The sequence below is a fragment of the Leptonotus elevatus genome, chromosome 17 (genome assembly GCF_054856555.1).
Source record: "Leptonotus elevatus isolate MCC_2025b chromosome 17, RoL_Lele_1.0, whole genome shotgun sequence".
In the NCBI taxonomy this organism is placed as follows: Eukaryota; Metazoa; Chordata; class Actinopteri; order Syngnathiformes; family Syngnathidae; genus Leptonotus; species Leptonotus elevatus.
This window is the reverse complement of record NC_141255.1, coordinates 14,904,906-14,923,774: the sequence shown is the minus strand read 5'-3', so window position 1 is coordinate 14,923,774 and position 18,869 is coordinate 14,904,906. Positions and strand designations below refer to the sequence as shown.

At 40.3% G+C, this 18,869-nt stretch overlaps 1 protein-coding gene across 4 annotated transcripts in view; it reads right to left on the bottom strand.

The window, feature by feature from the left end:
• Window positions 1-18,869, bottom strand: part of tfec (transcription factor EC) — a 28,367-nt gene that overhangs the window by 4,447 nt on the left and 5,051 nt on the right. The window contains exons 1-5 of one of the 4 annotated variants that reach the window (XM_086059638.1): window positions 11,125-11,373; window positions 3,876-4,130; window positions 3,242-3,343; window positions 1,876-1,921; window positions 78-134 (exon numbers count right to left, since the gene is read on the bottom strand). In XM_086059638.1, coding sequence (XP_085915764.1) covers window positions 78-134; window positions 1,876-1,921; window positions 3,242-3,343; window positions 3,876-4,130; window positions 11,125-11,202 — 538 coding nt within the window. In that variant the 5' untranslated portion in view covers window positions 11,203-11,373. Of the gene's footprint in view, window positions 1-77; window positions 135-1,875; window positions 1,922-3,241; window positions 3,344-3,875; window positions 4,131-4,445; window positions 4,783-11,124; window positions 11,374-18,869 lie in introns of those variants that run through there. The other 3 variants (XM_086059642.1, XM_086059640.1, XM_086059641.1) reach the window with 3 other exon arrangements.

Sequence of the window (18,869 nt, the reverse complement as noted above, 5' to 3'; positions counted from 1 at the left end):
AAGTCCAAAATAATAAAGTTGAAATTAAGCTGTGAGTTGCCAGTTGAAAGTCTAGATAAGTTGGTGTAGACGCTCACTCAAATTGTGGTTGTCTTTTTTCTGTCTCTCCTTGGCCGTGACCCGTGTGTCGTGTTCTGTCAAGACAAAGAAAAATGATATTACAAATTGATTAGCAACGCAGTCTGATCCAGACAAAAAGGTCCAGTCAAGGGAAACACTGAGGGTGCTCAGAGCTGAGGTCAGCCTGAATGTGCCGTTTCCACCCGTGCATTAGCCTCGACAAGCTTGACCTCTCTCTCTCACACACACACGCACACACGCACCCCCCCCCCCACACACACACACACACACACACACACACAAACACAAACAGAATGAAAGAGAGCCCAGTTTCTCTTCTGCTGCATGTCTGCAGTGCATTGTGGCCAAAAAGCGAGCACTTTTTAGAATGGCGTACTCCGTAATTAGGCAAATTTATTAAGCTGCCTTGGAGAGGGGCAAGAAAATGCCACTGCATTTATATTTGTATTCACATTCTCCAAAATTACATAATTAGGGAGTTGAAATTGGATTTGCCAATTTGTCTCTGTTGATTCAATCAAGACAATTTGGAGTCTGTGTAGGTGCACATTGTCCTCTCCGTGCCCGCACTCCACTGAGAATGCAGGGGTCTTCAGGCGATACTTTCTATTTCCTAAACCATTTAGGCCACTTTGCTTGATGCAGCATATTAATAAAACATCTCATAATGCCTGAATGTTTGCTTGTTTGTTTGTTTGTGTTTCAACTGAAAATAATTCAATAAGTTCACATCTGCCCAAAAAGGTGGCTATATTTAGGAGAAACTGTGTTGCATAGCTTCTCGTGACCATTTGCATTACAACATCACTAGCCCAGTGGTTCTTAACCTTGTTGGAAAAAGTGAAGCCCACCGGTTTCCTATGCACATTCACCAAATCCTTCATTGTTGAAAAACAAATTACAATAATAAAGAAATTACCGAGGGCACCAAATTCCCTACAACGCAAACAGGCCACGCAATGTAGTGTGATCACTTGTAGCCAACGATAGCCAAACGTGTATCATCACAACTCATTTGAGTCCGGATTACGCATGCGGATTTTCATGAAGCTGAAGAAATTAGCCGGACAGGAAGTCAGGCGTCTGCATCAAGGTAGATCCAGTATATTTCAAAATGAAACCGTTTGCATACTCGTTTTTTGGGGGAGGGAAGCTAGCTAACTATTTAGCTTGAAATGAGTCGGACATTTAGAAGACAAAAAAGGAGCTCGAAATAAATTAAACATGACAAAATAACACTATTTAAACACAACATATACTTACCTATGGTAGAAGTGCCAGAAATAATGTCGAAAAAGCATATTGATGTGAACAACAGGCAAGTGTGGCTATTGTTTACAAGTAACGCTCTATATACACAGTTGTTATCGCGTGAGCCCCCTTCATCTTGTGGCCTGGCGGGTGCAGATTTTTGGACACGTCCAGCTCACGCAACGCACTCCATGTGAATTGCCGTCCGTAAAGGATGCCGTACGTAAACCGCTCTGCATCCGTCACGCAGTCAGTGTCAACTTGGCATAAGAACCACAACACTTGCCGCAACATTCGGCACACTTAAGATGCTATGCAAGAGTTCAAAATTAAGCGTTTTTCTTTTTTTTTTGGTAGCGGTCCTGTATTGGTGCTGGGAGTGTGAAGCATTATTTTTGCTGTCTTAATGAAATTGCTATTGAAATGACCACTGAGTATATTTATTAAAGCTCTGGTATGAGTTCATACATGTGTATTCCCTTTTTACTGTGAGCTTTGTGGGGTTAGATGTGGGACTCAGTCCACCATTAGGGGGGTTCATACCTTGTTCACCCCCATACACGTCCAGCATGCTGCTACTGAGGGACACCTGTCAGCAACAAAAAGAGACAAAATTGTAGATGAGAAGAATGGATGAAGACAAGTGGAGTGACAGGAAGCTTTCAGCCCTCGGGTGGACCGTGGAACCCAGACAACAAAAAAAACAACTTAACACCAAGTTTATGGAGCTCAGACAAGGTCCTAAAATGTTTATTACCACGACCTCTATTCAGATTCCATTTCCCCCTGGCCTGCGCCTTCGCCCCATTTTCAAAACTCTTCCACCCCGAACAGAGATGGGCTCTGTGTTGGAAATAGCATTCCATTAGATGAAAAGGCCGAGCTGGGTCAACCGCATGAAACAGAAGCAAAACTGTTTTTCTACGTCTGTCGTTTTTGTCCAAGAAAGCGTACGCCTGCCCTGCAATAATGATGCCTTTTCATGGGCGGCGCTGGATGTCAAGATGTAGCGTGCAAGCGGCCACATGTGTGTCTAATTTGTATTTGTGTACTTATCGGAACATGCGAAAGTCCCGCCCTGAGGATCCCAAGCTGATTCGATCCACAGCGTGTATGTACGAGCGTGTGGGCTAAGAAGAAACAAAACAGAAGTGCATTTCTCCTCTCATTATCTCACCAAGATGGAAGAAGAAGAACAGGGGGAGGAGGAGAGCTTATCAAAAAGATTGCAACAATTCGCGACGACTCCTCTCATCGTGATCCGACAGTCTGGCCAGCCACTTGTGTATGCATTCCCGAATGTGTTGACTGCTAAATCAGTCAAACTAATATATTTAGACGTGGTGTAATTCCTGAACAATTCCATTAGTGCCAAGAAAAAATATCTTCGTTTGAAGCTGACTAAATCGGCCTAATCTCCACCACCCCCGCCTCTCATTCCCATTCCACTGTCACAGTATCTTTTGGGTTAAGCTCCGTGTCACTTTATCAATCGGAATGATTGTTTGTCTGCTGCTCTTGGGATTTATTGAGTTTGGACAGATTTCCTAGCGTGTCTCTACCACAAGTCCTGTTCTCGGGCAGAAAGATTTTGTGAATCCGCTTCGTTGGAATCAACCTTGGGGACTTGACATGACCAGCAATGGTGATCTTCTTGAGTGATGTGAGAACTGTTGCTAAGCTCTGATGAACTTTGACTCATCTCTCGACTTAAGCTGACCTCAAAGATAGCGCCCCCCCCCCCCCCCCCCCCCAAGATCACCCTTCTCACCCACACTACTTTTTCCCAAGCTGCCACCTTGGCATTTCTGACGTCCCTATTCTCCTTTTAAAAACAGAGAAGTCGATAATGAAAACAGACCAAATACATGTCACATTACTACCGTAGTAAAAAAGTTCTACTACTTACATTGTTTTGCATTAGGATGTTAGACTCCATGCAATCCAGGCCTCCATCTTTGAAGCCCGATTCAAGACTGATAAGGTCATCAATCACTTCATCCATTGGGAACTAAAAGAAAGAAAGTCATTTGAGTGGATCAAGGACCGAGTGAGGATGCCGAGACCCGAAAAACGCCTCTGTCCACCTCCGGAGGAGGGACTTCCCACCTACTAATCCAATAACCGAAAAGTCTTAAGTTAGCGCAGTGTTTGTTGTGGGAAAACATCGTCTGTTATCAAACTTGCTCCTGCGAGAGACTCTCTCATCAGAGATGACAAAGACTTAAGTTATTGATGAGCATATCAAAAAGAAGAGATACATGTTGAGAAGCACTTCCTGTACAGTATTTCTCTGATTGCTGCCTAAAACAAGAGTCACCTCTTATCTCAATAAAACAATGTGGGAGGACTGAAAATAATGGCTCACAGCAATAACGGAAATAACTGCAGATCAGAATGGTTTCAACGGCAATTACAGGAAAATGCGTCATCGAGTCCGTCCCTCTGACAGTTGCTTGCTTCGCCCTTTTCCCCCAGTCCCTCAATTTCACTTCCTTACAGTTATATAATCAAGAGCTTTCATTTCTTTGAAAGGGACTCACCTCGCTGTCATGGTTGGCCATGGTCATCAGGGTGATGGGGCTGTCGGGGTTGCTGCCGTCGTTGACAGAGGCCAGGTGTCCGTTCCTCATGATGGGCACGGTGGGCAGCGGCTGGCCAGGGCCGTGGGGGTGGGGCACAGCGTGGCCCTGCGCCGCCGACGAGGTTAACTTTGAGCCCAGCGTCAGGTACTGCTTGACCTGCTGGCTCTGGCTCTGGTGGAGATGAAACTTGCTGTTCTCCAGTTGGCTCTGCACCTGCGAACGAGAGCCGTAACGCATGGGTTGGGAGTGTGGACACTTTCTGACTAACATATGTGGCGCAGGTGTTGTGGCTGTTGCGAGAAGATGATCTCACTCGGGATGCAGAACTAGTCGTGAGTCACAACTTTGTCATTTTCTCGCAGCCTAACAGCTGGGCTGCATTTTCTCGAAAATTGACTCGGCATTTTCGTCATGTTTTGTCTTCATCCCTAACAGAACTTAAGTTGACAATCAATGCAGAGCAGTTTCTTTGTTTTGAGCTGCAAAAGTGCCTGTCAACATGTACTGTACATTTAACAAACGAGTTACCAAGGGTGGTCACCATCCTGATGATCTTACGTTTGAAGCTCTCGTTGCATCCCGCATCATGTAGTAGCCGCAGTCAGATAAGTGTGGCATTCTCAGCGAAGCGTGAAAATCTTCAGATTGGGTTTGTTTGCTCGGAGCAGCAGGACAAGTTTAGGGATCCAAGTCTGCTGCTGCTGCCGCTCTCCTGTTGATCTTCTGCCTCCTTGCTGACTTGCTGTCCCTTGTGTCTTTATAAAGGGTCCTAAGTGAACCAATTAGGCCCAAAGCTGGGGGTAAGCCTTCATGTTGCATAGCATGACAATCACTTCAAACAGCCGGCTGTCAGATCACCCAGGGTTTGATCACTGCAGGACGTCTGCCTTTACCGTCTATCACTAATTCACTGGGACCGCCCTTTTCTGTCTGAGCGGCCAATCAGCGCTCAGCTCCCAAGGTCCTCTTCTGCTTGCTCCAGGGGTTGTGGCAGCACAAATGACCCTTGTTCTCCAATAGGGGTTTTAAATAACTACACTAATGCCATTTTTAACCAGCCATTCTTATTCACTCGCAACCGTCAATAGAGACTTCTTAAAACGATCAGTTACGCCAACAATGCCTCAATAAAACCATTTTGAGGTCTTAAGCTATAGTCCATTGACGACAATTTCCAGAAAAGATATTTCTCCCAAAACTTTTCGAGCTGACAATGCAACCCATTGTTGTAACTTGCCTCTATTAGTTTATGGCCTGGAAACTATTTTGAGTCTATCTAATAATGTGTGTGTTGTAAGCAACATTTTGAAAAGATGATACCAATGTTTTTAATAGTCTACTCAAGGTAAAAGGACAAATAAGGGGGAAAAGTACTTTCAATGAACTTGCCTGAACTTCTTTGTCTCAATGAGGATGATTTTCCATGACGGAAGCCAACTAATCAATTATGAGAATCATTCAGTTGTTGCTTGACCTTTGACTACCGGAGCATCAATATGATATTTCAGAATAATTCAATGTTTGCTAGCCATCACATTGATGACATCATATTCAGGATGTCCGCTCTTGGGAATAATAAAGGTGGCTTTTGTTCCTAGGGCAGTGTGATGCCACAGAAAGTTCATTTGCTACAAAAATAATTGGGGCATGCAGGGGAAAAAATCTACAAATAGATTACATTTCAGGTCTTTTTGGGGTTAGCTGAGTTTTAACTAGCCCTGTTTTGAACAGTTTGTCTCAATTCCTAATAAACTGCCTTAAAAAAAAAATTGTTTTGATTTTATTACAGATGAGCCTAATGTAGGTCTGCATGACTTAGCCCCCCCCCCCCCCCCCCCCACACACACACACACACGCACGCACAAAATAGTCAGAATAACGTGTAATACGAAACCTTTTGCTTCTCTTCATTTTTAAATCTGCAGAGGGTAGTATTTACTTCCTCAATGGGCCACAAACAGAGTTCCTTAAATTGTTATACAGACCATAAGTTTCAGTTTTCAGAACTCAAATGAAAAATGTTTGATTGATTTTTGTTTTCAATGTTTATTTTGAACATGAAAACAGTCCATTTAAAAAAATTAACAAGCAGTAATAGACAAAGAAATACTTTACACTATTTTTTAGGCATGTTTGACGCCACTTTTTTCAGACCGATACTGAGCACAAGTACTTTTGATATAAAATTTGACATTAAAATTTCCACACACACAAAAAAAACTGACAGGTAATTTTAAAGAAAGATCTATATAATCCTAATTTACTTCCCAATATATATATATATATATATATATATTCTCCTTAAAATTGCATGAATTTAATGGCAATTTTCTATTCATCTATACACAGCAAAAAGCTAGTGTTGACTCGCACATAGTCAATTTCATCACTTTTTACATGTTTATATAGCTGCACATGCTACAGAGTTGAATTAATTCATTGTAAATAGTTAACTTAACAACAATATGTAAATAGCGAGGTAACACTGCTGAGATATATTTAACAACCTTGTGAGTGTTAGTTTCATTCCCATATGGGTTAAAAGAATTAAGTAGATGTTTTTTTATTATTATTAAGTGCAAGAACACCCATTACACAAATACACAAAACACAATTACCTCTATATTAGCTTTGATTTACTTTCTCTTCAGTTTAATAATAAATAAATCAACTCAGTCAAATAACTCCAACATTTACCTCCATTTAACTAAGACAGTGTTAAAAATTCACTTTGAAATCAACTCTGGAACATTTCACACCAAAATTTTAACATTGCAATTTTTGCAGTGTATTTCCTAATTTATAGTTCCTGATTATAAATTGACTGTTGTCGAGTGATACCTTGAAATATGGCCGGGTATCGGCCTGATACTGATAACTGGTATTGGTACTACACTGTAACGAATTGACTGTAGAATTTACAAGAAATAAGTGGCAAAAAAGTTGCCAACGAATTCCTGTAAAATCACATTTAATTATTGTGAAAATCTATGACTATATTACTGCATTTTTTACAAGTATTTATTGTACGTATATAAATTATAGTTACTTACTGTATTTACTTGTTTTAAAAGTAAACAGCAATTCACTGTAATCTAGTTTACAACTGTTTCTTGTATTCTAATTTTTTTTTTTTTAATTGCCAGTAAATTCCTGAGAGTGAATAATACAATATGTCATTGTAAATTCCATTCATCCATCCATTTTCTTAACCGCTTCTTCCTCACAAGGGTCACAGGGGTGCTGGAGCCTGAACTGGTTGCCAGCCAATCGTAGGGCACACACAGACAAACAACCATCACCATGCATGTCTTTGGAATGTGGGAGGAGACTGGAGCAAACACACACAGGTACGGGGAGAACATGCAAACTCCACCGAGGAAGGCCGAAGCCTGGACTCGATCGCACGCCCTCAGCATTGGGAGGCGGATATGCTTACCAGTCAATCCACCGTGCCGCCCTCATTGTAAAATCCATCCTCGTTTTGCAGCCGAGTGCATGAATGAATGTTAGCTGTAATTTTGCTTGTTTATCGGACAAATGCGATGTGAAAACGCTGCAGACTGCCCTGGTGCTAAAATATTACTCAATAATTCCGCAGCCGTGGACGGAGGAAAAATAAATAGCAGATGCGGGAGAGGAAGAAATGAACGAGGATGAACGCAATGAATTATTTGTGCCTAAAAAGAATAGCACGCTTGCAATATGGGACGATGACTTGTCACAGACGCAAGTACTCGGGCAATGTAGTTATATGCCAGCGTACTTGTTTAAAACCGGCCAAAGTGAACTTGTTGGTCTTCCTGGCAAAAAACCTTGAATCATTTTGTTAAGCGGTGTTGTTTTTTAGGGTTACTGTAACGCTGAAACGGGAAGACTTGCATCGTAAGCACTTTGTTTTCAAGAATTATTATTATATATTTTTTTTGTATATATTATTTAATTTACCAGTCATGCTAAAGCTGTTGGAAATGTCATGGTTGTCACTTACACATGGTTATGCTTGAATAAAATAACTGATTAGGAGCACTGTGTTCCCTCATTTTCCGCAGGGGTCAGGTTTAAAAAAAAATACCCGCAATAAAGGAAATCCGTAGTTAGCTTTATGTTTGACATTTATTATAAATGTTTTAAGGCTCTAAAACCCCTCACCACACAGTTTATACCGTTTTTTCAGAGGGATTTACATTTTCTCACATTTCTCTCTTGTTTAAAGATTCTCAATGTTCAAACCTTCATACATTTTATGAAATAGGTATATTATTGTAAAAAAAAATGCATGTAATATTGCACTTAAAAAAATCCGCCAAACAGCGAGGCCGCGAAAAATAAACCGCGTTATAGCGAGGGAACACTGTTTTTTTTTGGTCCTCGCATGTTTAGGGTAACATTTGTTAAGTGTTTGCACTTCATAAATTTAGCTCAATTACTCAATTACAATGTTTAGATCAGATTACTGTACATAGTCTGCTCATATTCCACATTTAAAGCTGATTTATTTAAATGGATAATAAAAAATATAATTTCTTTAGAGACATGTTAAGTATTGCGATATTCAACACCCAGATCGCATATCGCATATCGCATGTTTTTCCAATATCGTGCAGCCCTAGTATTTGATCGTTAATTATACAGCTTTTTGTACTTTGTTTTTACCCACAATTCACTTTGTTTTACCCATAATGCATTGTTGAATACAGTTAAATACTGTAAAATTACAAAACAAGCTAATGCTGTAATTTTTGACTGTAGATTTTACAGAGATTTCTTACAGTGTAGCCCATCCCGACTATTTTTCCAGGTGAGTAGAAAGAAGCCCATACTTATTGGTGACATGTCAGCGAGCACGACACTGCAAAACAGGGCAAGGTTTTGGGACTCAGCAAGTAAATCCCCCTCCGTAAGGCCTCCACCTAACCGAGAGTGTCCTCTCCACAATACTCATCTTGTCAGTCGTCACTGAGAACTCTTATCTCTCCCAACAAGATGCTAGTTGTTAGTCAATCAATTTTTTTTCCGATGGGCAAGGCAGAACTGCTACACAGCGCCCCATTTTGTGCGTGTGTGCGTGTGTGTGTGTGTGAGCTCACTGTTCTGGTTTCACTTTGCCATTTTCGCTACTGTAAATGACGGAGACGCGCTTGTTATCCACTTAAAGGAATCAGATTAGATTGGAGAGGTTACTGTGCTTCAGTCACCGAAGCTGAACTCCACAATGGTGCGTCTGTGCAAGTGTGAAGAGGACATGCCAGAGGATTATCAATGGCCCTACACACACTCACACGCATGCACACACATTCACAGGGATAGGAATGGGAGAAGATTCCAATCAATCCGGCCCCAAGTTTGGGATTTTTTTCCCCTCCCAATTGTTTGGTCTGAGACACTTGAGTGTTTCTCTTTGGGGATGCTGAGCTGTGCTGGCACCTGCCGCAACAATTGAGGCAGTGTTTGAGGCTGCTGAGTTCACTGGCTCACTTCTGTTTTGCACGCATTGTGCACACTTTTCCTGACATGCGCTTCAAAAATCGGATTGAGCAGCAACAACAACGAAAGCACTGACGCCGGTAAATGTTTGTTGAACATGCTTTGTGAAATTTCATTTCAGAACAAAAACAATACATTTTACCATTTTGTAAGTGCTTCTATAAGTATTTTTTTTATTTAATCGTACGAATGCAATTGACAGTGAATTGAGCGCACTAACAGCTCAGTGGTCCTCTGTGACATAACGTCCCCACAGCAGCCGCATCTGCACGTATGAAAATGTGTGTCGTGCCAACAGATGCTGACTCTGCGTTACGCATATCATGGCAATTTTTCAAGAAAACATCCATACTGCCCATGGGAGGAGCATTTAGTGGATGAATACAGTGTCTGTTTGTCTATCCATCCATCTAAACATCCGCTTTTGACACGTTCTTTTCAAAACGTGTTGCCTTCCCCTTTGACATCGTTGAGGTGTCATAAACAAAAAAGTCAATGAATCCGAGTAATTGCTGCTCTTAAAGGCCAACAGACAAGCTCGTTGGGGTCTCGTTCTTTCGCAACAAAAGTTTCAGTCTTGCTCAAGTTCTCCTTTCACTTCAGAAAAATCCAGCTGCTTATGAAAGACCTGCCTATATGTGGTGAACACATTATGGACAACAAACCCCTGCAGGACAGGGCTGACAAACTTGTTTCTATCACTACATCATTGTTGTTGCCCTCAGAGGGCTGTTTATAACTGCGAAACCACATAAATGTATAATTATTACTAGCCGTAACGGCATGCAAAAAAAATACAGTTTGCTTCACATTTGGTGCAATTATCATTTGGAGCTATTATCCAGTAAATGAAAGATGAGTCTGTAACTACTTTGGCTTTGGAGTTGGAGGATGTGGTTTTGAGCTTTACTGTCGGCAAAAACATTTAAAATGGCATCTAATTGATAGAGATACTAATAGGAAAGTGAAAAATTAACCGTTTGTAGGAAGTGAACAACACAGTAACAGTGATGGCGTTGATATTTACATTTTAAATTAGTTTGACGAGCAGTTAAAAGCATATCACCAGAGGCTGAGCAGCAGTGTATTTGTTACGGAGTAGAAGTGTGGCTAAAGCTAACCTACTATGTTTCGTTAAAAAATAATAATAATAATAATCGGAATATGAATTAATTACACCCCTACTAATCATATTAAATTAATAATACTGGTGTCCGACCGATATGATTTTTTTTAGGCTGATTCTGATATTAGGCAGAAAAAAAATCTATGTTTCAATGTCATTATCTTTGTCTTCTTTTGTATTCATCAGGCTTTCGCCATTTTAAAATAGCTAATTTCAGCCAATTACTTGGTCAGGGCCTAACGATACATTGTATTTGATTATCATAAAATAATTAGCTTGAAACACAAGTTAAAGAGCAATTGTGGCAAACGGGCCACATAAAATGATGCAGAGTGCCGGATCTAGCCCCCGGGTCTTGGCTTTGACACCTGAATTGTAGGAGGATGGGATTCATTACGTATGATGATTCATTTGAAAAGCTAGCTAGCAAAGTTCGGTGAGTAACGCGCCGTTATCTTAACCTTGAAAGTGGACACGCTGGTCTACATTCTGCTGAAGGTGCGAGCTGTGCACACGCATGAGTGAGCGGCATTTTTTTTTGTTTTGTTTTTACACCAGTCGCACGCCTCTCCCTGCCCGCTCCCTCGCCCCTACCTGCAGCAGCTGGATCTCCGTCAGAGTGACCACTTTGACCAGGCAACATCGACGCATGGCGCCCGTGGCCTCTCCCATCGCAGGGGAAACTGCAAATTTGGGAGGCGATCTCGCGCACCTTCGTTTCTCACCGGAGACGCGAGAAGAGGAAGAAGAAGAAGAGGTCCCGAAGCCTCCTTCCTGAGCTTTGCAGAAATTTCAGCGAGTAAAGGAAGACATGACACATCAGCTTATTTGGGGAGCGACACGGTCCGCTTCCTCTGTGTGTGTGAGTGTTCCAGAAAAACCTGACAGAAGCAGAAACACCGACGGCGGTTGGGCCTACGTGCATGTGTGTGAGAGAGCGAGCAAGATGCTAATAAGTTGCTTCTGCATGCACATCTCCGCGCTTTTCCTTCCTGCAGAAAATTCAGCACATTCTGCCAGGTTATCTCCATGACAGCCGCTTCCCTTGTCGGGCCTTTTTTTCAAGCAGTCAAAAACGGACGTTTGAAATTTTACATGCCTGCTACTGGTTCTCGATGATTGCAAACAAGTACAGTCATCCGTTCATCGCAGTTACGTTCCAGAGCCACCAAAAAAATTACACACACACACACACAAAAAAAATCATCTTCCACACAACAACTCTCAAACAAACCAAAACTAACTCTTAAACACACCAACAACCTACACATACACTTCCCCAAAAAAAACCTCTCTCACACACAAAAACCCTTCGACTCACCAAAAGCACATCACCACACACCTACAAACCTCTTACATGAGCCAAAAAAATCCTCTCACACTAAAAACTTCCACTATGACAAAAAACTCTCACCAACCCCAAAAACCTCTCAATATAAGGCCTTTTGTATATTTAAAAAATAATAATCTCTCTCCCACATCCAGATATCTCTCACACACCGTATAAACTCTCTCACATAAAAATTTTAAATCATTCACGCGCCAAAAAAAACCTGTCACAATAAAAACCTCTCTCTTCTACCTAAAAAAATATATAACTATCACTCAAGATGTTTACACTCACCAAAAACCTTGTGCACAACAAAAATCTCACACACTTAACCTCTCACTCTACAGCAAAAATATATATATCACTCACGCCAAAAAGACATCTTCCTTCCATTCAACAAAAGAAAACTCAGACAACAAAAAAACTCTCACTCCACTCACGCAAAAAAATCTTTCAAAGAAAAAAAAAATCTCACTCACACCCAAAAAAGCACTACACCCATCAAATAGTCGAAAAACTCCTACACGCAGCAAGAAAGATGCAGAGTCAAGAAAAAGATCATGGCAACACAATGGCCTAGCTCAAGTCACCTATCTAGTCCAGGAAGTCCTCGAGTTACGGACGAGTTACGTTCCTCTGCTGGTAATGTAACCCGAATTTCGACTTAAGTCAGATTTCAAAATTAAAGTCGAGATTTATATCAAAATACTTTGCACAGTAATCAAAAAAACAAAAAAAAACATATTTGCGCCACCCGGAAAAAAAGCCCAAAAACTATTTAGACACCAAAAACCTCTCATGCACACAAATGCAAAATAACCTCACACAAAACCCTCACTCACAGTAAAAAATAATAATAATAAAAATTACAACCCCCCCCCCCCCCCTCTCAAAAAAAAGCACGGATAAATAGTATTTACTTATTCAGCAAAAATAAGCCAGTTTTTTTACAAAACAAAAAAAAACACACATACAGTGTATTACTCTCATACTCTTGTCTCTATACTCAGTCAAGTAAATGCACCTAATAACGTTTGGATTGGATACGCTGAATGAAAGCATCAATGCATAATTTTATCACGCAAATGAAATCTCAATAATGTGGTTTAGTCTCGTCTGGACAGTTGATGCATTTTGAACGATGTTCCAGTTGCATAGACTGTGAACAGTTCCAACACGTATGTTATTGGCTGCATTTGCTCTACACGTTCCTCTGACGGAGGCTCTCATTAAAGGCTCCATGCGCATCCATCTCTGCATTATTTTAGCCGCCGTGACCAAAGTAATGCTTCGCCGCCATCTGAGGCCCATGTCTGACTTGACTGCCGCTCGGCGCCTAACTGTAAATCACATTTTATGGATCACTCCGATGCTTGATCATGTTTATTTTAATACGATTTGTTCTTGCCATTAAGTTCAACAGGAGGCAAATATGTATTTGACTAATTAGCGGCAGATCATGGCCAACTAGTCAACTGCATGATTGGCTACCACTGGAATTAAAAGAGAAGATTAACAGAAAGTGACCTAAGTTCAGAGACATTTTTAAGGATGTTTGCTCAAACTACAGCGAACAGATTTTTGTTCCCTAGTTTTGGTTTCCTTATTACTACTGGTTTTCAAGCGCAATGAATTGGGATTAAAACAGAACTTTCACAGGAAGTGAACTTTTTTTTTGCCCTGTAATTGCACATCCATGACACTAGGTGGCAGTGGTGTTCTCGTTGTCAGCGTGTGCAAGGAATATTAGCTCCTCTGCAGAGGTGTACTTGCAACAATTTTACAGAAAAATTATCCTATTTATAGCTGCGGCGAAGAGTTGGTGTGGACGGCTGTGAAATATTTTCTTCTGAGAAAGTTCTCCAATTAATATGACCACATTTTGAAATGTGCCAAATTACGACCAAGTGGAGTATTGTACTTTAGCGAGCCATATCGGCCATGCAAGTAGCAAAAAAATTGTAAAGTGAACCATAAATGTAGTTACTGGGACTCGAACCCTGTGTAGTGTGGTCTATCCGACTGAGCTAACAGGCCAGTAATTATTTACGTATTGACTAAGTGTTTTGTAATGTCCAACATACTACAACCGTAAAGACATAACATGTACAACCTCACTGAAAGTCTAATAATAACCCCAACCATTAGTCCCGTTGACCACTAATTAACATACATGTCAACAGTTAAAAAACATTGAAATAATGACAGGCCTGTTAGCTTTGTCTTCTGACCACACGACCCGGGTTCGACTCCCATTAACTCCACTTATGATTCACTTTACCAATTTTTTGGATAGAGGTCGCTAAACTACAATACACTTGGTCGTATTTTGGCGCATGGTAAAATGACCAATATGGTCGTTTATTGTTGGAGGACTTGTTGTTCCTTCTTCCTCGTGGGGGGTGTAGCAAAAAATAACTGAGAAGCACCGTTGTAATGTGAAGTGTTTTAGCTCTGAGCGTCAGTATCCGCTGCTCATCATTCAATTTTTCCCTCCCGTTTCTTCTGTTGCACTTTTATAAGCTATCTAAAATCAATCCGTAAATGATTGTTAACTTTGTCGATCACTGATTTTTCTTTTTTTTTCCCTCCCTGCTGTGCGTTTTGATGTCTGCTGTTGTATCGCAAGTCGTATCGTGTGCGAATGATAATTCCAGTTTTGGGGAGCCACAAGTGCTCACCTTTGTTAGCCGCCCGGCGCACGCGTCATGTTTTAAACATCAGGGACTTCTTGTAACAGCCGGCCCAGCTTCTGAGGCCACGCATCAAAGTGCGGCTCGCACATCTGAGGACTGTTTTATCCTGCTAGAAAAGGAATGCATAATGGACACATGGCACCACTGCACTTTTAATGATCCTCGTATGAATTAAATATTGCCGCCATTTTAACCGGATTACATGAGGAACGATGTGCTTATTGTTAATATCCCAATCAAGAGAACGCAAACAGGTTTGTCGTCAAATTCGGCCTTCCCAATTCTTCCATAACTTCATCAAAAAGCAGCCTTATTTCAATATTTTGAAATTGTGTGTGTGTGTGGGGGGGGGGGGGTGCGCGTGTGTGTGTGGTCTTGTTTTTGTCACATAGTGGGGCCAACATTTTGGAATTTCGCTGAGTTGTGGGGCCCATTTTGCTGGCCCCCACAATTTTAGACCTCTTTTTGAGGGTCAAGACTTGGTTTTAGTTTAAATTGGGTTATGGTTGAGGTTAGGGTAAGAAATAGGGGTAGGCAATCATTTTGGATGGTTAGGAGAAGGGACTAGGAAATGCATTATATCAATGAGATGGCCCCACAAAGATTGTAAACCAAACTTGTGTGCGTGTTTGTGTGTGTATGTGTGTGTGTGTGCGTGCGTGCGGGTGAATCAAATATACTGTGTATATATATATATATATATATATATATATATATATATATATATATATTAGAGCTGTCAAATTATTACATTTTTAATCAGATTAATCACATCTTAGAATTTAGTTTAATCATGATTAATCTCTTAATTAAAAAAAAAATCCTACCAAATTTGAAGAGCAACGTTTATGTGTTAATTATTTTGACGTTTAATGTTATGAGGAAGTCAACATTTTTTGATCCACTGCACGTGCTCATCCTCATCTGTTTCTAATCAGTTAATTACTTTCATCATTTAAGATGAAAAAAATTACCCCAATAATTTGACATGAACAAATATTCTAAATCTGATATGCAAACATTTATTAAATGCTTTACTTTAATGTATTTAATTATGTTTATTATTATTATTTATTTATTGCTAAAACACAACCTGTGCTACCTTAAACGAAGCCATCCGCTGTCACGCTAAAGGATCATCTTCATCTATGGTCAAAATGTTTATCTTTGACAGCACTAATATATATATATATATATATGCTGATTAATTTTTTCAGCTCCCAAAAATGCTTTGTGAAAAAAAAAATCCCTAACTCACCTATTGTCCACGGAAAAAAATATTGTGTATAGTAGCATTGCTTATGATGTCCTATTAAACCCCCTGAAAACAAATAAATCTGTGTATTCCCCTAATGTCCCACTTTTGCCATCAACCCGCATAATCGTTCTTACCTACAGTATTTGCATTAAAGATAAACCATTCATGTTGAAAATAAACTTAAAGCCACACTGCTCAGTGATGGAACAAAAATGTCTTTGTCTGCCTGCTAATGTCATTTCCTCATCACAAATCAGACCATAACGAAGGATGTGACAAGGGGAATATTGTGTAATGGATTAAAGCACGAAGCTATTTTGTGCCAAGTATGTAGCCAGGATCTCAACTTTAGTCATTTTGCTGCTGGGAAGAAACCTCAAACAAAATGACTGAACACTACTATACCTCCAATTGCACAATTAAAGCAACCAAATATAAACATGGTGGTGTGTGAAGATGCGTGCGGCCAGGCCAGTCCCCAGCTGTCAGCGCCAAGTAGATGTGATTAGTCAAATGGAATAATACAATTTTTGCAGCTAAATCAGTTAGGCCGCCATCTCACAAGAGCTGTGTGTCGGAATTGTAGAGGACGCACACGTGCCTCAAGCTGCATCCTCAACACTGCGCTGCTTTGCACGTGCGCACACACCCAACATGAAGTACACCTGCAGACTTATGCAAGTCAGCTCCACCAAAGTGTCAGAAATTCATTTTATAAAGGCAGCTCTTTCTGAAATGTGTTTAGAGGAGTGGTTTTTAACCTTGTCGGAGGGACTCAACCCCACCAGTTTCCTGTGCGCATTCCCCGAACCAACCCTTCTTTAGTGAAACATATTTTTTTCCAAATTCAACAAAATGAACAAGGAGAGTAGCCTTTTCGTCTAAGATTGGGTTTCCTATATGTACTGGACCGCTGCCCAAGAGAAGTGTGCTAAGCTATTCATTTTTCAAACGGGCCTTGCAACTCATTTGTGTTAAATATGAATTGAATATAGTTTTATAAAACTGTAAATTTGTGTTTTAATTAGATGCCCTTGTGTAGCTCTGGCGTCTTCATATTGAAATATATGAAATAAAAAGTAAAAACAGAAAGAAAAAAAATAATAAATTTGCTGCGCTATAATAAAATGACATAGAGTATATACACATTTTATTTTATTTTTTTTCTTTATTTTTTTTCTTTTTTTCGAAGAGCTCAGTATTGTTCATTCAGTAATTTCACCGATTTGACATGTCATCATCATTGCTTTTTTTTTATTTATTTTTATTTATTTAGTATATACATATATTAATGATAAACCTTGCCTATGTGTGCAGTAAATCTTTAAGCTCATCCATAAGGTCAGTGGGTTGGTCAAAAAAAGAAAAAGAGCCCTAAACAACAACAACCTCTGGTTTTCATTTGAGGACCACGCCAACATGTTTCCACTTTCCTTTGCAGACAGTCAGACAAAGCATTTATTACGTGGATCAAGTCGTAATGAAAGCACCTGCGCGGTTCATATATGGCAGATCTTAATATTGATCAATAGAAGCAGCCAAATACTTCTTTCTCTAAAGGTTGAGGATCTCAACAGTCAAATTTGCAAGCACCCAGTGTGAGAAACTTGAAAGCAGACGAAAGCAGGACACAACAGATTAGATAATGAGAGACGAGGGAACCCGAGAAGATTGAACAATACTACACGGAAGTGCCCTCTGACTCTTTTTGTAGTATGTGCTAACAAGCAGTGAGAGCAAAGGAAGAAGTTAGGGGAGTTGCCATAACTGTAGTGGGAAGGCATCAACGTTCGTTCATTTCTAGGCTACGCCATCTTTGATTAATTGGAACCACCAAAAAAAGAGTGGAAATTGCCATCAATCAATTTTCCAAGTCTGAACTTTGAAGCTTAATGTGGCATCAAAAAGGGCATCCGACTTAGCCTAACCACATTTGTGAAGCACTGTTCAAAAGATTTTTGGTGGGCAAATGTTGATTACACCTCCCCCTTGCTCCGTTTTTAACTCAATTGAGTGAAATGGAATAATGCAATAGCTTTTTAATGAGAACTAAGCAGAAAATTAGATCAAGCTTTGACCTTACCCGAACTAATATTATGCGGTTTGTGCTATGGATACAAAGAGCGGCTTGTGTTTTGCATTGCTCGGCTATCTTAGTGCTCCTTGAACGGGAACGGGAAGAAGGCCGGCACTTCTCTTCCAGGCAAACAAGGAACGACTTTTGGAAGACCAACCTGAAGTATACTCACTGAACCGTCATTTGATAGAACTGTACGGTGAATAAACTGCAGTCAGGACTTTCATGGCCTTCTCTGCTGGCCCATACACCATCAGGCATTTACAACTTCTACCAAGTAATAATAATTCAATTCCAACCGTCTTTTGTTTTCCTTTCATATCTTACCTGTGTAGCTTCTAGTCGTTTCTTGGTTGTCCAATCATATTTTAGCTTCTGTGTTGCCATGTAAATTTAATCTGCCCAACACCCTCAGAATCCCGAGTGCTGGCGTGGAACACACAAACTTTTTTGGGTCTTTTTTTAAAAATGTATTTATACCAAGAAGACTTAAGGTTCACCCCTCAAGGCTCAGAGTGATGTTGACATTTTTCCATCCTCTGATTGGTTTAGCTAAAAATGTGCAGCAATGACAGAGTATGGTGGGGATCAATTCAATCTGAACAAGGACAAACATCTGTGGAGCACACACATTTTCCACAAATGTACTCCAAAAACGTTCATAATCACTAAAAGTAAGTCAGTTTTCAAGGAATAGTAATTATCAACTCTATAATTTAGACACATCATTTACGGACTGTACTACATGTGACTTGGACTCAAGTCACGAATTTGACGACTTTAGACTCGACTTGACAAAATGTTAAAAGACTTGAAACTCGACTTGAACTTTACCAACAATGACTTGTGACTTCACTCGGACTTGAGCCCTTTGACTTGAAAAGACTTGCTTCTTATCAACATTTTTATTGAAATTACATATTTTATACCACCATTATCATAACGCCACCCCGAAAGTTTATTAAATAGCGAATTTAG